This window comes from Protomyctophum parallelum (assembly GCF_964188405.1).
Source record: "Protomyctophum parallelum genome assembly, chromosome: 6".
NCBI lineage: Eukaryota > Metazoa > Chordata > Actinopteri > Myctophiformes > Myctophidae > Protomyctophum > Protomyctophum parallelum.
The window spans coordinates 44,920,604-44,941,868 of record NC_139701.1 but is presented as its reverse complement, the minus strand read 5'-3'; the positions used below and the strand labels follow the sequence as shown (position 1 = coordinate 44,941,868).

General features: G+C 43.6%; 1 protein-coding gene across 1 annotated transcript in view; it reads left to right on the top strand.

Annotated features, from left to right (window-relative positions):
• Window positions 1–21,265, top strand: part of zbtb37 (zinc finger and BTB domain containing 37) — a 45,059-nt gene that overhangs the window by 12,292 nt on the left and 11,502 nt on the right. Inside the window, exons 6-7 of the mRNA XM_083766781.1 lie at window positions 21–279; window positions 3,598–3,769. Coding sequence (XP_083622907.1) covers window positions 21–279; window positions 3,598–3,769 — 431 coding nt within the window. The remainder of the gene's footprint in view (window positions 1–20; window positions 280–3,597; window positions 3,770–21,265) is intronic.

The following is a 21,265-nucleotide window of genomic DNA, read 5'->3' as shown; positions in this document are numbered from 1 at the left end:
TTAAACGTAACCGCTTGCAGCGACCCAGAGGAGGCGAGGCTACCAGGGAGGATGCTGGGAGTCGTAGTCCAGAGGAGGAGGAGGTCGTGGGCTCGGCGGGAGGAGTGGGAGGAGGCGGGTCCTATGGGGGCGCGGCCCCCCAGGGGGGCGTGGCACCCATCCTCAGGATCAACCGGGCGGGGCAGTGGTACGTGGAGACGGCGGCCATGTCGGACAGCACCGAGACGGCGGCCATGTTGGATACCACCGTTCACATCAAGACCGAGGACGAATGGATGGGTGAGGATTAGGGACGGATCTCGTTGATTATTGTTTATTGATAACGAGCAGCTTATCGATCAGGCTTATCGAGCATTTTCTATTATTTTTCAGGTTCAGGTTCAGGTTTATTTGTCATGTGTATAGATATAAAATAGGGCTATCAATCGATTAAAATATTTAATCTGATTAATCGCATGATTGTCCATAGTTAACTGTGATTAATCGCATATTTTTTATCCGTTCTAAATATACCTTAGATCAGTGGTTTTCAAGATTTTTCATATCAAGGTCCATTATTTATTCTCCATTTGAGCCACGGACCACCATTTGATGACATTTAGCCTTCCAGACCCAAACTAAAGAACTGTATTGATGTTGGCCAATGGTACCATTACGAGGGATAACAGGCCATGTTGATCAAAATAACAAGTTTTCTAATTGTGTAGACTTAAATTAACTTAAGTAATGCAGCTGTTTAACAATTATTCAACTCTTCAGTGTAAAATTGCCATGCGTCTCTCAACCATTCTGTCAAACTTCACAGTGTGTTAATCGCGCATCAAAAAAGATAGTGCCGTTAAAAGGATTGTGAGTTAACTAGTTAATAGTGCGTTAACTTTGACAGCCCTAATATAAATACAATACAATACAATGAAATTTATTTTGCTCAGAGCACTCTCAGTCTTACATACACAGGACATAAACAAACATCTATAGTGCAAGAAAAAACAACAGGAAAGGAAAAGTGTAAGTGAAGTGACAAAACAGTGCAATACAGTTCAAGGTCAGCTGTTTAGCAGCCTGACTGCCTGGGGGTAGAAACTGTTACTGAGACGGGTGGTGGTACGAGATTTGATGCTCTGGTAGCGTTTTTTTGGAAGGGAGTAGTTTGAACAGGGTATTTGCGTGGGGTGGCTGGTGACTTCCATGATGTTGTGCGCTTTTTTCGTACAGCGAGTGGTGTAGATGTTGTGGAGATGTTTGTGGAAAGAAATGTTGAGGAATATTTGGGGCAGAGGTTCAATTTACAATTTACAATTTAGGCATTTAGCAGACGCTCTTAATCCAGAGCGACTTACATTAAACAAGAACAAAAGCATGGGAATACATCACATAAAAGCATTTATCATGAAACATGCGTAAGCTAAGAAAGTAACAGTGGAATATCTATATAATGAAACTATACATATACTACTATGCTATACATATGTACTATGGCGTGCTATGACTATATACAATGCAATTATAGTGCTGTCTACATAACATGCTATAAGTCTGTGTCAAATGCTATCTAAGTCTACAGAAATGCTATCTAAGGGGGTATAGGGTAAGTGCTATGGGCCATGATGGAGTCTGAAAAGGTGGGTTTTCAGACTACAGCGGAAGATTGGGAGTGATGCTGCAGTTCTGACTGCAATGGGAAGTGCATTCCACAGTTTTGGAGCCAGAAGGGAGAAGAGTCTGGGACGTGTGGAGCGTTGTCCCGGCGTTTTTAGTGAGGGTACTTCCAGCTTCCCGGCGTTGGCTGATCTGAGGTTCGTCGTTGGCATCCAGGGAGTGTGTGTGCAAAGTTTGGCATGGATCGGGCCAACGGTGCCGGAGATTAGCTGATAACGGATGGACACACACACACGGACGGACGGACAGACGGACGGACGGACGGACGGACGGACGGAGTGCAAAACAAACTCTCCCCCCATGCCTTCGGCCTGGTGGAGACAATAAAACATACTCTCTCCCCATGCCTTCAGCCTGGTGGAGACAATAAAACATACTCTCTCCCCATGCCTTCGGCCTGGTGGAGACAATAAAACATACTCTCTCCCCATGCCTTCAGCCTGGTGGAGACAATAAAACATACTCTCTCCTCATGCCTTCAGCCTGGTGGAGACAATAAAACATACTCTCTCCCCATGCCTTCAGCCTGGTGGAGACAATAAAACATACTCTCTCTCCATGCCTTCAGCCTGGTGGAGACAATAAAACATACTCTCTCCCCGTGCCTTCGGCCTGGTGGAGACAATAAAACATACTCTCTCCCCATGACTTCATGGTGGAGACAATAAAACATACTCTCTCCCCATGCCTTCATGGTGGAGACAATAAAACATACTCTCTCCCCATGCCTTCGGCCTGGTGGAGACAATAAAACATACTCTCTCCCCATGCCTTCGGCCTGGTGGAGACAATTAAAACATACTCTCTCCCCATGCCTTCAGCCTGGTGGAGACAATAAAACATACTCTCTCTCCATGCCTTCAGCCTGGTGGAGACAATAAAACATACTCTCTCCCCGTGCCTTCGGCCTGGTGGAGACAATAAAACATACTCTCTCCCCATGACTTCATGGTGGAGACAATAAAACATACTCTCTCCCCATGCCTTCATGGTGGAGACAATAAAACATACTCTCTCCCCATGCCTTCGGCCTGGTGGAGACAATAAAACATACTCTCTCCCCATGCCTTCGGCCTGGTGGAGACAATTAAAACCCATTCTGGGCGGGAACCCCTTTTGGTGTTGTAAGCATTACGTTATACTTTAGCTATTGAAAGATGGCAGATATACAAGCTCATAGCACGGCACCGAGTGCGGCACTATGAGCTTGTAGATCTGCTATTTTTGAAAAACAATCGTGGAAATGTGGCGCAAATCTTTGAATATATTATTCTTTCAGAACGAACGTTTTTTTTTACTCAAATCGTTGCTTCTCGGTCGGCGGTCAAATTAAAAATACATACATTTTTGGGGGTCCTTGACCTGAAAAAGGCTGAGCACCACTGACAGAAACATGAGAATCTTGTCAGTCTTAACCCATTCTGACCTGAGATCAGATTCATACGAGGTTTCCACTGGACACACACTGGTCCGATTAACCCATTCTGACCTGAGATCAGATTCATACGAGGTTTCCACTGGACACACACTGGTCCGATTAACCCATTCTGACCTGAGATCAGATTCATACGAGGTTTCCACTGGGACACACACTGGTCCGATGAACCCATTCTGACCTGAGATCAGATTCATACGAGGTTTCCACTGGGACACACACTGGTCCGATGAACCCATTCTGACCTGAGATCAGATTCATACGAGGTTTCCACTGGACACACACTGGTCCGATTAACCCATTCTGACCTGAGATCAGATTCTAAAAATGTCAGTCGTTCTTCGATTTCTCAAAAATAACAGACCTACAAGCTCGTAGCGCGCCACTCGGTGGCGCGCTATGAGCTTGTAGATCTGCTATTTTTCAATAGCTAAAGTAAAAATAAGATTAAAAGAAATAAGTAAAAATGTGTTCAAATCATAATTAATAATCGTTGTCATCAGGAGGAAGATCGGACACTCAGGACGAAGGCAGAGGAGGGGGCGTGGCCGAGGAGGAGGAAGAGGAGGATGAGGAGGAGGGGCCAGCCGTGATGATTGACACGTCGGGGGGGCGGAGCTCTGTGGGAGCCAATAAAGCACCTCAGCCAACCAGCAGCTTCCATGACACAGACAGGTAGGACCATATATATATACCGAACAGACGATTGGACAACGTCACGACCAATAGACTAGAGCGGTAGTAAACGATGTGAAATATGATACGATATTATTATAGTACGTTGTCAGTTCAAATGTTCAATGTGAAATGTGTTTTGCGACCAGGGGGGCAGTCAGACAGATATTTTGTGAAGCCACTGAGGGAATCGGGACTTCCTGAAAGTTCATATAATGGCCTGTTGTGGCGCTGTCATTGGGCCCAGAAAAACCCATAGCCCCATAGAAGTCCATGTATTTGGGCCCAACTTCACCTAGACTGTATTACCTTAACACTAGGAAGGCTGAAACATTTTCACTACTACTCAGTCGGCTGAACGGTCAGGGGGACCGTGTTTTTGGTGCGATTTGATTGGCCACTCTCTCCCCCACTCGTCCCTCTCCAGCTGGAGAAGACATTGTTCAAGCCTGCATCCCATTTCCAACAAATTAAATCATATATGTTTCTAAACACATGTTTTCACTCCTAAAATGTATAAAACTAATAATACATGTGAAAAAGATATATTTTGCCGTTGCCCGTTAGTGCTATATTGCAACATAGCCATGGAAGAGTGTCGCGTTGCTGCCTTCTGTTGTTTTTTTTTTCCTTCCAAAAGAGCAAGATCACTTGTCTTTTCTTGTGTGTTATCGATGTAATTAATATATGTGACCCCACGCGATGTACAGACTGCTTGACTAGGCATGTAAACATGACATAATTGTATTAATGTTTAAGTGTAATGATGTTATTGACCGGATTGTCCGTAGTCCTCCAGCCGTTAGCTTACAGTTGCTAATATTATAAGCTAACAACATTACTAAAGCCAATGTATTGCATTAAATGCGGCCTGTCCGCGGTAAATTACTTATACAAGTGAGTCGCGTTATATTTACCTAAATTACCAGCCAAAGTACATTCCAAATAAACAATTATTAGCCACGTTATGTTGTTATATCAGTTTAATTAATAAAAAACATCGTTCAGAATACGGCCGTTAGCACTGTGAATTCAACATCCGGTGAGGAGAGGATACGGATCGTGTATGTGTTGTGTATGGAAATCAGCGCATACAATGGCTTACCGGATGTAAGCCTTGCACACTAAATAGAAAGCCTGCAGCCTGGTGATACAAAAAATAAACTCCACACGTGAAATGCCACTGCATGTTGAGGAGAAACCCCAGCTCAGCTGCTGTTTATAACATCGTGCAGTTATTGAATTCATGAACATTTGCATGCTTCCCTGAGAGGGAGAGAGAGAGAGAAAAAGCAAAGTTCCACGGGTCTGGTCGCTTGCAGAAAAGTTTACAGATAAAGAAGGACGGACAGGCTGAACTATTTTGACTGACAAAGAGCTGGCGATATTTAGCCTATATGCCAGAATAGGCTGTGCTGTGAAACAAATTAATCCACAGCAGCAGGCCTACATACGTTCCACGTCGCTTGCAGAAAGAACTGTTATTTTGACTGACAAAACATTTAGCGGTCTATCTGGTTGGAATTATTTCACACACTTTTTATTTTGTATCGCGCATCGGCAAGCGTTCTCGCTTCATGGAAAGTAAATGTCGGGTCGAGTCTAACCGAGCATTCAATAATAATAATAATAATAACAATGATAATAATCATTGTATTCATATTCCTATAATCTTATCAAAATAATAAACAAATTCCAAGTTAATTAACCAGCCAAACGTATATGATTTAATTCGTTGGACATGGAATGCAGGCTTGAACAACAACAACAACAATGCCGTCTCCAGCTGTCTGTTTGTGTGTTCTTTTTTTTTCTCCACCCCTTTTCTTTAGATCATAACTCGCTCATTTTTTGCTCATTTAAAAAGATTCAAAATACCATGTAAACTATGGAATTGGGGCTTTCATTTGGTATATAAGGCGCTATATAAGGCGCTCTCTACGAAACGATATCAAGTGAAAAGGAAATGTCGGGGGATCACCATTAACGTCACCATTATCAAGCAGCGCTAACAAAAGGGGGAGAAAGGGTGACGGCGGTCGATTGTGCCGATTACAGTTAGACTGAGTAAGAGATATATGCCTAAAATCATATTTACAAAACGTTTCAAATGGGAAAAAAAACAGAGATGATTTCAATCGAATATTTAGACAAAGTCATGCAAGGGGAACTTTCTCTGGACTCCATGGGCTGAGAAAATAAACATTGAAATCTCAAATTCGGTCAGAACGGCTGCTCAGACTTCCTAGTGTTAATAAACATGGTCATGAATACTTTCTGCTTCCAGTCACTAGTTTAAAGTCTCATTTCTAATGTCATAATATTCTTTTTGGAAAATTATGGTCCAATTAATTAAAAATAATTCCATAAAGTCGCGTATGTTCTGAGGGGCGTGGCTACCGTTATAGTCTATGATCGGGATTCCCCTCCCACTCGAGTCAAAATTAAAACCAACTAAGAAGAAGGGGGGAAGTCCCGCCTCGTTGTCTGGGCCAGCCAATGGGCCAGCTGGGCCCAAACGGATCTAGAAAGATGGCGACTTACAATACAAGGACTGACAGGCTTCATTTTACGTTCATGTTAGACCCGGAGAACGCTTTGTCCATATTTTTTACAGTCTATGGTTGCGACCCAGCAGCCAAGTATGCAGAAGCACACATCTGAAACAAAACAATATTACATACATAAAGACATGAAGACAAGAGCAATGTCCACCGGCTAGATTACCCCGTGGCTACTACATCTCCTGATTAAACCTCAAAGTCCACTGGTGGACAAAGGACCTCTTTAGTCTGACCTTGTATCTCCTTCCTGAAGGCACCAACCGGGGTGCATACTTAGTTTAGACTAGTCATTGGTTAGACATGGGTTAAGGTTAGGTTTAGGGTGCATACTTAGTTTAGACTAGTCATTGGTTAGACATGGGTTAAGGTTAGGTTTAGGTGTGCTGCCTCGTGGGAGGTTAGGGTTAGGGTGAGGGTTTGAGATAGGTTGTAGTTGTAATGTAAGACTAATGACTGGTCTAACCAATGACTAGTCCAAACCAAGTACTGTCTAAACTAAGTACTGCACCCCCAGCAACCTATACTCTCCATACAACACATGGCTAGTATTAGAGCTGATAGTCCTTATATTCTATACAACACAAGGCTAGTATTAAAGCTGATAGTCCTTATATTCTATACAACACAAGGCTAGTATTAGAGCTGGTATACAACTTTACAAGTAGAGTATTAAAGGTGATTCTTGCTAACCTTAGGATGCTGTTATCATACGTAGATGTATAGAGCCTCTGAAGTGGTTGTCCAACAATCTTTGAACAAATGTTCAGTTGTTTCAGCAGTTGTGACTTTAGGGCTGCAGACAAGCATCCATACCAGGTGGTACTACAGTACTGAAGAATACTCATAATAACAGTAGTATACAGTACAGTACCAGGTGGTACTACAGTACTGAAGAATACTCATAATAACAGAACTGAAGAACAAAAGAAGGATCCGTCTACTAGCACCGAAAGATCTTAGACGGCAAAGGAAGTAGATTATTTGCTTTGTTTTCTTGCACACTGATTTACTCTGTGTTGGTGCAGTCCAGGATCACTGGAACTATCTAGGAGAGAAATCAGATCAGTCCAGGATCACTGGAACTATCTAGGAGAGAAATCAGTCCAGGATCACTGGAACTATCTAGGAGAGAAATCAGATCAGTCCAGGATCACTGGAACTATCTAGGAGAGAAATCAGATCAGTCCAGGATCACTGGAACTATCTAGGAGAGAAATCAGTCCAGGATCACTGGAACTATCTAGGAGAGAAATCAGTCCAGGATCAATGGAACTATCTAGGAGAGAAATCAGATCAGTCCAGGATCACTGGAACTATCTAGGAGAGAGATACTAGCTTTCTACACAGATGTGTTCATAAAGGTGTCTACTATCACAGAAAATAAATGTTCCAACCCAACTCCCTTGGGAAACTTTGTGACAGCTCTGAAAGTTGAGGTACCATTATCAACCAATATAAGGCAAAACATTCCAAATTTCATTATACTTTAAGTAGCATGTGAAATGTCAAACTAGGGGGTTTTCATGATGCTGAATCCATTGCACAGATTTGCACAAAAATCACTAATTTGCCTAAACATGCCATAGCCGTCATCACAAATGTGATGAGGTCAGCACATTTGGGCTATGGCCAAAACTCATGCTTGGAATGGATTCAACATCATGAAAACACCCTAGTTTGACATGTCAGCAGCTGTCACAAAGTTTCCCAAGGGAGTTGGGTTGGAACCATTTTTTCTGTGATAGTAGATACCTTTATGAACACATCTGTGACGAAAGATAGTGGTAAGCATTTTTGCAGATTTGCCTCAACTTAAGCTAACTATAGTAAGAAAATAAGCACAGCAGTGAATTAAGTATGGATTCAGTTCCAACTGTACCATCTTTGACACTAGTATATCAGACTGTATTGTATTGAAAGCTGAATTGAAGTCTAATAATTGTTATACTAACAAGATGTTGTAACAGTATTCTTTCAAGTGATTTCATGATCACTGAAGTGATTGGACCAATAGACTAGATTCAGATTCCGATTCATATACTATAGTTTATTATCTTTTTAATAAATGGGACCATAATTTACTAAAAGGCGTGATGAAAAAGAGAGTTGAGCCAGAAGGCAAAGCTCTCTGTCTACCGAGCAATCTTCGTTCCTACTCTCACCTTATATGGTCATGAAGTGTTCCTACTCTATATATGGTCATGAAGTGTGGGTCACGAAATAATAAGTTTGCGAATACAAGCGGCCAAAAGGAATTTTCTCCGTTGGGTGGCTGGCATCTATCTCCCTTAGAGATAGGGTGAGAAGTTCAGTCACACGAGTAGAGTCGCTGGAAAGGAGCCAGCTTAGGTGATTTGGACATCTGGTTAGGATGCCTCTCGAGTGTCTCCCTAGGGAGGTCCTCGAGGCATGTCCCACTGGGAGGAGACCCCGGGGCAGACCAAGGCGCCGATGGAGTGATTACATCGACTCACTGGCCTTGGAACGCCTCGGGATCCCCCAGGAGGAAGTCACTAATGTTGCTCTGGAGAGGGACGTCTGGAGCTCTCTGGTGGAGCTGTTGCCCCCCGCAACCCGACTACGGATAAGCGGTTGAAGATGGATGGATGGATGAATCCATTTCTGAAACGGAAGGCTGTGTATTCCTGAACCGGGCGGGCGGGTGTTGATTTGTTTCCATGCATGTGACCCTCTCAGAGTAACAAAAACAGCCAATAAAACGCTATTAGGCCCGATTCACTAAGCTTATTGATACCGGGTACTCGATAAGCCCAAAGCTTATTGATACCGGGTACTCGATAAGCCCAAAGCTTATTGATACCGGGTACTGGATAAGCCCAAAGCTTATCGATACCGGGTACTCGATAAGCCCAAAGCTTATCGATACCAGGTACTGGATAAGCCCAAAGCTTATCGATACCGGGTACTCGATAAGCCCAAAGCTTATCGATACCGGGTACTGGATAAGCCCAAAGCTTATTGATACCGGGTACTGGATAAGCCCAAAGCTTATCGATACCGGGTACTCGATAAGCCCAAAGCTTATCGATACCGGGTACTCGATAAGCCCAAAGCTTATTGATACCGGGTACTGGATAAGCCCAAAGCTTATTGATACCGGGTACTCGATAAGCCCAAAGCTTATCGATACCGGGTACTCGATAAGCCCAAAGCTTGTCGATACCGGGTACTCGATAAGCCCAAAGCTTGTCGATACCGGGTACTTGATAAGCCCAAAGCTTATCGATACCGGGTACTCGATAAGCTTGTTATCGAGATCTAGACTTCTCGCTCCACTGCAGCATGACGTAATCATGCCATGACATCACAACCGTGTAATTGTTCTCTATAAAGTCTTGTCTGACACACTAAACATCAGTTAGTGACTTGCAACGAGGAAACTCAGCTGCCTTCATCCTAACAAGTTCATCTGTAAACTAGTTGTCAACACTCATTGACTGTGGAGCTGCTGTGTGAAATGTTTCACTGGACGATACATCTGGAAGGAGAACATAGGAAGGACCAGGCTGCTGTGGTGGTCGGACACGAGATCTACTGCTTTGGAGGAGACAGAAACCAGAGGAGAAGAGATCCCATTGAAGTACACATCTTCAATACAGTATCTTTATGTTGGAGGAAATTGACCCCAGAGACGTATGGAACAGGAAAACGCCACCATGAGGTTCCCTCCAGGCGTGAGGGCCAAACAGCTGTGCTGATTGAAGACACTGTCTACCTCTGGGGAGGTTATCCTTACTGCAATGTGCTTTATGCATTTGATGTTGACGCCCACACATGGTTCAAACCACAGGTTTCTGGGACCGTTCCAGAGGGGAGGAGGAACCACTCAGCCTGTGTTTTGGGGAAGGTCATCTATATTCATGGAGGATCAACCCAGACTGGATGGACTAATGACATCTACAAGTTGGACACCACCACAATGGTCTGTACTTTAATTAAGGCCAGAGGAAATCCACCTACTCTTACAGAAAGTCACTCTGCTACCATTATCGGGACAAAGATGTTTGTATTTGGAGGCTGGATGCACCATCAGACACCACACCACAACATCATCAGAGTGTGTCAGTACTACAACACCATCAGAGTGTTTGACACAGAGACCAACCTCTGGCTGGACACACCTTCTACACAGCTTGTTCCAGAAGGACGTTATGATCATTCAGCATTTACCTACAATGGAGAGCTGTACATATTTGGTGGCTACAAATGGCACCAGTACTTGATGTTGAATGATGTGTGGAGATTTAGTCCAGAGACCTTCTCCTGGAAAAAGGTTGAGCCCAAGGGGAAACGTCCACATATGTTTAATAGGATTTGCTGTTGCATGGTGGGAGATCGTGTCATCCTCTTTGGAGGAACCAAAACACCTGGTGACCTGTATGTCTTAGACTTCAGTCCTAGCCTCAAGACATTATGTAAGCTAGCGGTTATTCAGTACGGTCTGGATCAGTCTGAACTCCCACACAACATCAGGTGGGAACTGGCAGCCATGACTATAGCAAACAGCTGCTGATTGAACAAGCAAACAAATAATACTATAAAATGAAGAATAAAAAGTATAAATAACAGCGACACGTGGAGCCAATAAAAGAAGGAAATTAAAACAACAAGCAGTACAAAGACAGGGTGCCTGATTACAGTGTAGGTTTTCCCTTTTTTTTGTTGACTGTCACTTCAGGGATACATTTCATGACCTTCCAGTAAACCAGGGGTTTTCAACTGGTTTTGACCCAGGGACCACCATTGTGACTAAGAGCAACCTGGGGACCACCACTGTGACTAAGAGCAACCTGGGGACCACCACTGTGACTAAGAGCAACCTGGGGACCACCATTGTGACTAAGAGCAACCTGGGGACCACCACTGTGACTAAGAGCAACCTGGGGACCACCACTGTGACTAAGAGCAACCTGGGGACCACCATTGTGACTAAGAGCAACCTGGGGACCACCACCATTGTGACTAAAAGCAACCTGGGGACCACCACTGTGACTAAGAGCATCCTGGGGACCACCACTATGACTAAGAGCAACCTGGGGACCACCATTGTGACTAAGAGCATCCTGGGGACCACCATTGTGACTAAGAGCAACCTGGGGACCACCACTATTGTGTCGGGTGGGGCCGACCACCCGTCCCGCATCTCGCGGTACTGTCCCCAAAAAGCACTACTGTCCCGCGTCCCGCAAATCAAAGATTAGGGGAAATTAATTTAGCATGTGATACCATAATCACAATAATCTGATTCCATCATATTCGAGGCCTTTTGGAGAGAAATGACTGCAGACTCTCAGAGTGTCTGTATTCAGCTGTGATGCTCGTTATATACATCAAGGCAATGATGTTTCTGCACTGCACAGTGCCAGGGTTGTTTTCGTCGACTAAAACCAAGACGAAAAATGTCCGTCGACTACCTTTTTTCACTGAGGAAAACGACGCGCTGTGGGCTTGTAGATCGTCTATTTTCAGCAAGTGAAAAAAACTGTCATTTTGACGGCATCAAGGCCGTAAAATAAAATTTGTTCGACTAAATCAATTGTTTAGTCGACTAAAATCTTATGATATTTAGTCGACTAAAACTAGACTAACACTAAAACCAGGTGACAAAAATGTGACTAAAACTAAATGAAAACTATGCAAGAGACACTTTGTGATTCATAAATTAATAACTTTTAAACTGAATATGAGCCAATGTCGATAATTCGGGGGAATCTTTTGGACTGGTGCAACCACTCCTATAGACAGCTATGTGTGTCCCTGGGTCTGTCTGTCCGAGCACGGAAATAGCGTTATAGCGTTTGTCCACCACCAAGTTCTGATGCTTATTTTGTACAGTTCTACTGAATGCGTGTGACGATGACGATGGCATTATTAGCCTGATGTCAGTGCTAAACATCTCCGATATGCCTATATATGGAGCTCTAGGTGAAAGCCTTCGTAGCAGCCACCCCCATGTAACCAAGACTCTCACTTCCATTCATAGAATCGGATCTGGGAGAGCTGCTCGTTGGATATTTAGTCTCCACACATATCCGACTAGGACGTTGGGCTGTATGACATCTGACACGTTGGGCTCTATGACATCTGACACGTTGGGCTCTATGACATCTGACACGTTGGGCTCTATGACATCTGACACGTTGGGCTCTATGACATCTGACACGTTGGGCTCTATGACATCTGACACGTTGGGCTCTATGACATCTGACACGTTGGGCTCTATGACATCTGACACGTTGGGCTCTATGACATCTGACACGTTGGGCTCTATGACATCTGACACGTTGGGCTCTATGACATCTGACACGTTGGGCTCTATGACATCTGACACGTTGGGCTCTATGACATCTGACACGTTGGGCTCTATGACATCTGACATGTTGGGCTATATGACATCTGACACGTTGGGCTCTATGACATCTGACACGTCTAGAACGACAACCCCTATATTTGTTCCGGGCTAACTTATTAGTGCCGACATCAGATCGATGTGGTAGAATCCATATACGGACAGATCTGATTGGCTCAGTCATTGTGACAAAGCATAGTGGGGTAATATATAGCAGGGCTCTGCTGAAGGTTCTGAGCAGAAGGTTAAGCATCCTGGTTTAACTTCTAATGGGACACCACTGCAGGGTTCTGACCTATAGGCAACCAGCACAAGAGCTTTGAGCTATTTTATATATTCCATGCTTTTACACAGCAGGATTTGACCAATAGGATACCACTGACCAATAGGATACCATTGACCAATAGGACTTATTTATCCTAGTGAGTAATGTTGTGCTGGGCGGAGCGTCTGAGAGGACCAGAGACAGCCGATCAAAGAGCTGTGACAGTGAGACACTGTGTGTACTCCTTTGGAGGTGAGAAGAAGATTTATGTGAAAGTCTTCAACACAAAGTCTCTGATCTGGAGGAAGTTGACCCCAGAGACCCGTGGAACAGGAGAACGTCACCATGAGGTTCCCTCCAGGCGTGAGGGCCACACAGCTGTGCTGATTGGAGACACCTAGTCCGGGAGCTAGACCCAGCCCTCATAGCAATTTTTGCTACCTTTCTTTCACTATTATTTCCTGTTAGCATATACCTTGGGCCATCTCAAAATGAAGGGACCACTCCCAACTCGGGGCCGTTTGGTTTCAGGGGCCCAAAAAACCCTTTTTTGGTATATGTCTCTGGCGAAATTGTGTAAAGGCAAATAAAAATTCACTGAAATTACATAAATACACATGGAAGTGTGAAATTTGGCATGGAGTATCCTGACACATAGGGGTAAGTATCAGAATAGGATTTTGGGGCTATCTACCATTGTATTCTTAAATATGACCTACATCATCCTCAGAAACACAAAAATATACACTGTCCGCTTAACAAATAACAACAAAGATGGTTATTTTTCAGCACATTAGGGTGAATATAACTGCCTCACTTGTATATAGAAAACTTCCCATATCCTTAAGCTTCAATTTAAGCCCAAGTTGACCTCTCTATCTTGAAGATTACTCTTTCTGTGGCCAAAATGCTGCACTATACCTCAAATCGGAGACATTTTCATTATCAGTCACTATAGCCTTCCAGAGTCCTAGAATGTAACAATAGGTTCACATGTTCTGCAACTACTGCTGTCTGAAGTTAGAAACATGAATACTACAGCAGGAACACAAATGCCTTTTATTATATTTATATTTATTTATTATATTATATGCACATAATAGCTTGTTTCAGTACATAGCCTATCAATAGTCACCCAAATCAATGTGCACCCAAATGTAACAGTGACCGAGTTAAAGACAAAGGGAGACACAACAGAAAAATACTGTATGACAAGGGGGCATCAGATTCCTTGTTTTTCTTTTTCTTTCTTTTTTTCATAATTTATCAAAGAAATCAAAGAAAACAACAAAAACAACCACAACAAAATAATTGTTATACCACTGCATATTTTAAACCTTAAATTCACAACCCTTCCATATTGACAACTACTTTAGGTTTATTCATCATCAGATTCATCTTCCTCCTCCTCTTCATCATCAGAATCATTCATATGTGTATGAATTTCTTCTAGGTCATCCTCGTCTGTCCCCTCTTCAGACAACACATCAATGAGGGCTTTGGGGATGACGTCACCTTCAAACCATAGAGGCTCTAGTTTGCCATTTTCTGAGTTCAGATGAAACCCATGGTCAAGGGGTGATGGAATTTCTGGGTTATTCTCATGAGCCCTCTTCCAGATGCATACCTGGAAGTTAACTCTTTTGACATGCTGCAAGAGGACCCTCTTGCATGGTGGAAAAGTTGAAAGGTCAAGGGAGAGACCTGGTCGAAGCTCGAGGCTTGAGCCACACATTTTCTTCACCTTGATCTCTCTTGCCTCATCCACACGCTTCACTCGAGGACCAAAGCTATAGAGGCGACAGGTGAACTCTTCAACACCAGTTAGCACAAGCCCATCAAGTTCCCAAGAGTTCCCCACTGCGGCAAAGATCTGAATGAACTTAGAATGCTGATTCAGAAGCTTGATGGGTCGCACCTTTCCTTTGCCTTTGAATGCAGAGGTGCAGTCAGCACCAGTGAAGGCATGCAAGGCCAGCAAAGCTGAAATATGCTCTTGTGAATGATCTTCAGCCAGCTGGTTGATGTTAATCAGCTTATCTCCCATGTCAAATATGACATCAACTGTGAAGGATTTGGCATAATAGAGGAGAATGAAGAAAATGTCAGAGTCTCTGGCTCTGACTCGGACAGTTTTGATGTGAGGCATTGTGCTTTGGATGTGATTGATGTAGATGATCACCCTCACATCAGTTTCTTCATGTGTTGAATTCAGATCAGGTAGAAGTGCTTTGGAAATCACTCCAGCTTGAGCTTCTATCCTGAAAGCTTGACCAGCCTCAATGAAGATGATGGGCCTTCGGAGTATCTCTTCCATCATATCTGGAGAGCTCCAGTGCTCGAGAATTAGATGTATGAGTGACTTCTTGTTACCTTTCCAATCTGCAGGTCGGCGAACATTCAGACCATTAACTATGTACCACTCACCACAACCTCTGCGATCCCTCTCAGCTGATTTTGAGAAAGTGGAGCTCCCTTCTCCTGGTCAATGTGGTCTCATTGTAGATGGTAATGCCACATTCTATATGAGCAATGTGCCCCAGACAATGAAGACTATATCAGAGCGCATCTTCAAAAGTCAACCTACTGCCGCAGAAACAGTATTCAGTACTGACACTTATGTTGACCGACTTCATTCACCAAAATCAGCTGAGAGGGATCGCAGAGGTTGTGGTGAGCGGTACATAGTTAATGGTCTGAATGTTCGCCGACCTGCAGATTGGAAAGGTTTCCTCACAAATGATGACAACAAGAAGTCACTCATACATCTAATTCTCGAGCACTGGAGCTCTCCAAATATGATGGAAGAGATAGTCCGAAGGCCCATCATCTTCATTGAGGCTGGTCAAGCTTTCAGGATAGAAGCTCAAGCTGGAGTGATTTCCAAAGCACTTCTACCTGATCTGAATTCAACACATGAAGAAACTGATGTGAGGGTGATCATCTACATCAATCACATCCAAAGCACAATGCCTCACATCAAAACTGTCCGAGTCAGAGCCAGAGACTCTGACATTTTCTTCATTCTCCTCTATTATGCCAAATCCTTCACAGTCGATGTCATATTTGACATGGGAGATAAGCTGATTAACATCAACCAACTGGCTGAAGATTATTCACAAGAGCATATTTCAGTTTTGCTGGCCTTGCATGCCTTCACTGGTGCTGACTGCACCTCTGCATTCAAAGGCAAAGGAAAGGTGCGACCCATCAAGCTTCTGAATCAGCATTCTAAGTTCTTTCAGATCTTTGCCGCAGTGGGGAACTCTTGGGAACTTGATGGGCTTGTGTTAACTGGTGTTGAAGAGTTCACCTGTCGCCTCTATAGCTTTGGTCTTCGAGTGAAGCGTGTGGATGAGGCAAGAGAGATCAAGGTGAAGAAAATGTGTGGCTCAAGCCTCGAGCTTCGACCAGGTCTCTCCCTTGATCTTTCAACTTTTCCACCATGCAAGAGGGTCCTCTTGCAGCATGTCAAAAGAGTTAACTTCCAGGTATGCATCTGGAAGAAGGCTCATGAGAATAACCCAGAAATTCCATCACCTCTTGACCATGGGTTTCATCTGAACTCAGAAAATGGCAAACTAGAGCCTCTATGGTTTGAAGGTGACGTCATCCCCAAAGCCCTCATTGATGTGTTGTCTGAAGAGGGGACAGACGAGGATGACCTAGAAGAAATTCATACACATATGAATGATTCTGATGATGAAGAGGAGGAGGAAGATGAATCTGATGATGAATAAACCTAAAGTAGTTGTCAATATGGAAGGGTTGTGAATTTAAGGTTTAAAATATGCAGTGATATAACAATTATTTAGTTGTGGTTGTTTTTGTTTTGTTTTTGCTTTGATTTCTTTGATAAATTATGAAAAAAAGAAAGAAAAAGAAAAACAAGGAATCTGATGCCCCCTTGTCATACAGTATTTTTCTGTGTCTCCCTTTGTCTTTAACTCGGTCACTGTTACATTTGGGTGCACATTGATTTGGGTGACTATTGATAGGCTATGTACTGAAACAAGCTATTATGTGCATATAATATAATAAATAAATATAATAAAAGGCATTTGTGTTCCTGCTGTAGTATTCATGTTTCTAGCTTCAGACAGCAGTAGTTGCAGAACATGTGAACCTATTGTTACATTCTAGGACTCTGGAAGGCTATAGTGACTGATGATGAAAATGTCTCCGATTTGAGGTATAGTGCAGCATTTTGGCCACAGAAAGAGTAATTTTCAAGATAGAGAGGTCATCTTGGGCTTAAATTGAAGCTTAAGGATATGGGAAGTTTTCTATATACAAGTGAGGCAGTTATATTCACCCTAATGTGCTGGAAAATAACCATCTTTGTTGTTATTTGTTAAGCGGACAGTGTATATTTTTGTGTTTCTGAGGATGATGTAGGTCATATTTAAGAATACAATGGTAGATAGCCCCAAAATCCTATTCTGATACTTACCCCTACGTGTCAGGATACTCCATTCCAAATTTCACACTTCCATGTGTATTTATGTAATTTCAGTGAATTTTTATTTGCCTTTACACAATTTCGCCAGAGACATATACCAAAAAAGGGGTTTTTGGGCCCCTGAAACCAAACGGCCCCGAGTTGGGAGTGGTCCCTTCATTTTGAGATGGCCCAAGGTATATGCTAACAGGAAATAATAGTGAAAAAAAGGTAGCAAAAATTGCTATGAGGGCTGGGTCTAGCTCCCGGACTAACCGTCTACCTCTGGGGAGGATATCTTTGCTGCAATGTGCTTTATGCATTTGATGTCGACGCCCACACATGGTTCAAACCACAGGTTTCTGGGACCGTTCCAGAGGGGAGGAAGTACCACTCAGCCTGTGTTTTGGGGAAGGTCATGTATATTCATGGAGGATGGATCCGGGGTTTGGATGCACTAATGACATCTACAAGTTGGACACCACCACAATGGCCTGGTCTTTAATTAACACCAGAGGAACTCCACCTCCTACTCCTACTCCTACTCCCACACAACATCAGGTGGGAACTGGCAGCCATGACTATAGCAACAGCTGCTGATTGAACAAGCAAACAAATAATACTTTAAAATGAAGAATAAAAAGTAATAAATAACAGCGACACGTGGAACAAATAAAATAAGGACATGGGTAGTTAGGTAGGTATGTAGGTAGGGAGTAGAGCCCTGCACGGGCCTAAAATTTGGTCATGTATTATCATGGAGGATACAACCATACTGGATGTACTAATGACATCTACAAGTTGGACACCACCACGATGGTCTGGACTTTAATTAACACCAGAGGAACTCCACCTCCTGCTACAGAAGGTCACTCTACTACCATCATCGGGACAAAGATGTTTGTATTTGGAGGCTATGGGGGTCAGTACTAACCTGACGCTGCCAGATCCAAGAAGCTTGCTACACAAATTTGTTTCACAGCTTATTGGGATCTGGGATCGCGGAAGCAAATTCGATGACGGGGCTGTTCCTTTTTTTCAAGATACTTGGTAGATGATTGGATGGGACCGTCTGTCTATCACCGTGTGGGCGTGCAAACACAACCAATCATATTGACGTGTCTATATAGCTTCACGTCCGGTTTCGCACATATCCCGCCCTTAGCTCACGCTGATTGGTCCGGTACGGAACGGATTTTTGTCAGCTCAACTGCCTGAGAGATCCCAGATGATTGCTGTGTTGGGGAACATGGTTACCCAATACCGCCCTCATCTGGCAGCGTCAGGTTAGGTCAGTACAACAACACCATCAGAGTGTTTGACACAGAGACCAACCTCTGGCTGGACACACCTTCTACACAGCTTCTACCAGAAAGACGCAGTAGTCAGTCAGCCTTTACCTACAATGGAGAGCTGTATATATTTGGTGGCTACAAATGGAACCAGTACTTCAATGATGTGTGGAGATTTAGTCCAGAGACCTTCTCCTGGAAGAAGGTTGAGCCCAAGGGGAAAGGACCGCCCCCCACAGGTAGAATGTGCTGTTGCATGCTGGGAGATCGTATCATCCTCTTTGGAGCAGACAACAGTCCAGGTGACCTGCATGTCTTAGACTTCAGTCCTAGCCTCAAGACATTATGTAAGCTAGCAGTTATTCAGTACGGTCTGGAGCAGTCTGGACTCCCACACAACATCAGGTGGGAACTGGCAGCCATGACTATAGCAACAGCAGCTGAGAAAAAAAAAATCTGCATCCAAATGATTATATCATAACGTTTTCGGACGACACAGTAATGCTTAGTTTATTGAAAACAATCCTCTAACATTGACTTATATAAACAAGAGATAGCAGGGGCTGTAAGGTGGTGTGAGGAGCAAAACCTTATTTTAAATGTTACAAAAACAAAGCTTCGATCCAAGGTCTGTGGGGGATCATAGCCCAATCCTCAACCACGAGGACAGTGTGGAACAGGTAACCTCATTTAACCCATTTTGGGCGGAAACCCCTTTTTGGTGTTAGCATCATGTCATGCCACCGAGTGGCGCGCTACGAGCTTGTATAGGTCTGCTATTTTTTTTTAAATCGACTGACACAGAAAACTGTCAGGGTGTAGAAGACATTTTTTTAATCTGATCTCGGGTCAGAATGGGTTTTAAGTACTTAGGCATTTATTTTGATTCTCAGTTGAACTGGGCCAACCAGTTCCCGAATTAACCAGCGCATGCACTTTCTGAGAAGGCTCAGGGTCCATGGTCCATGGACCATGGTCCATGGTCCATGGTCCATGGTCCCAGGGTCCATGGCGTGGCCACAAACATCATGCTACTCTTCTACAGGGAAAACATAAAATCCGTTATCCGTTATGGCATCACCACATGGTAACCTGTCCGTCAAACTAATATCCCAACTTCAAAACCTAGTCAAGAGGGCTGGGAAAATCATAGGCACGCAGCAACCATGTTCTCTTCAAGAGATATTTGAGAGCACAGTAATAATAATAATAATAAAACTTTATTTGTAAATGAAATGCAGCTCAAAGTGCTTTACAGAGCAATGGAGAATAAAAGAAAAGCAAGGCAACGACATTAAAAAACAAGCAGTAATGCAATACAGTGAGGACATGAATAACAAAAAATAAAAGATCAATTAAAAGCAATGTTGTAGAAGTGGGTCTTGAGCTGAGCTTTAAAAATGTCTACAGAGGCTGCCTGACGAAGGTACAGTGGGAGCTTGTTCCATGCCGACGGCCCGTAGAAGCAAAAAGCTGCTTCCCCGTATTTTTTAGTTGCCTTTCTTTTTTTTAGGCAAAGCGAGCAGGCCAGCAGTGGAAGACCTTAGGGGGCGGTTTGGGACATATTTAGGCAGGCAGTCATGTAGGTAGGAAGGTTTGGGACATATTTAGGCAGGCAGTCATGTAGGTAGGAAGGTTTGGGACATATTTAGGCAGGCAGTCATGTAGGTAGGAAGGTTTGGGACATATTTAGGCAGGCAGTCATGTACGTAGGAAGGTTTGGGACATATTTAGGCAGGCAGTCATGTAGGTAGGAAGGTTTGGGACATATTTAGGCAGGCAGTCATGTAGGTAGGAAGGTTTGGGACATATTTAGGCAGGCAGTCATGTAGGTAGGAAGGTTTGGGACATATTTAGGCAGGCAGTCATGTAGGTAGGAAGGTTTGGGACATATTTAGGCAGGCAGTCATGTAGGTAGGAAGGTTTGGGACATATTTAGGCAGGCAGTCATGTAGGTAGGAAGGTTTGGGACATATTTAGGCAGGCAGTCATGTAGGTAGGAAGGTTTGGGACATATTTAGGCAGGAAGGTGCAAGACCATTGTGAGGAAGCAGGGCCTCAAAATCACCCGAGACTCGAACCACATCCTCCATAAGGAATATGAGTTGAAGCACATCCTCCATAAGGAATATGAGTTGATTCCGTCTGCCAGGTACAGATCACCATTTTGCAAGCTAAACAGATATAAATTATCTTTTGTTCCACTGTCAATCAAAGCACTCAATAACAGTATGTATGTATGTTAGGGCTCACCCCAAAAAATCGATTAATCAACGTTCAATCGATACGCACGGGAATCAATTTTGAAATTTTGAATCGAATAGTCATTAAAAAGAAAGCGGCCGCTTTTGGTCCGCGAGACGGCCCATTTTGGTCCGCGAGCCATGCTCACGCGCCTCGCAGCACCTCGCAACGCCTCCTCCCCTCTCCCCCCTCACTCGTGGTAACAACAAGGAAGTCAACAAGAAATCTAAATTGTGGTTGCATTTTAGAATATGCCAAGACAACAAAGAACAAGTGGTGTGTCAAATATGTGACAAGAAATTGGAAATCACATTTTAGTC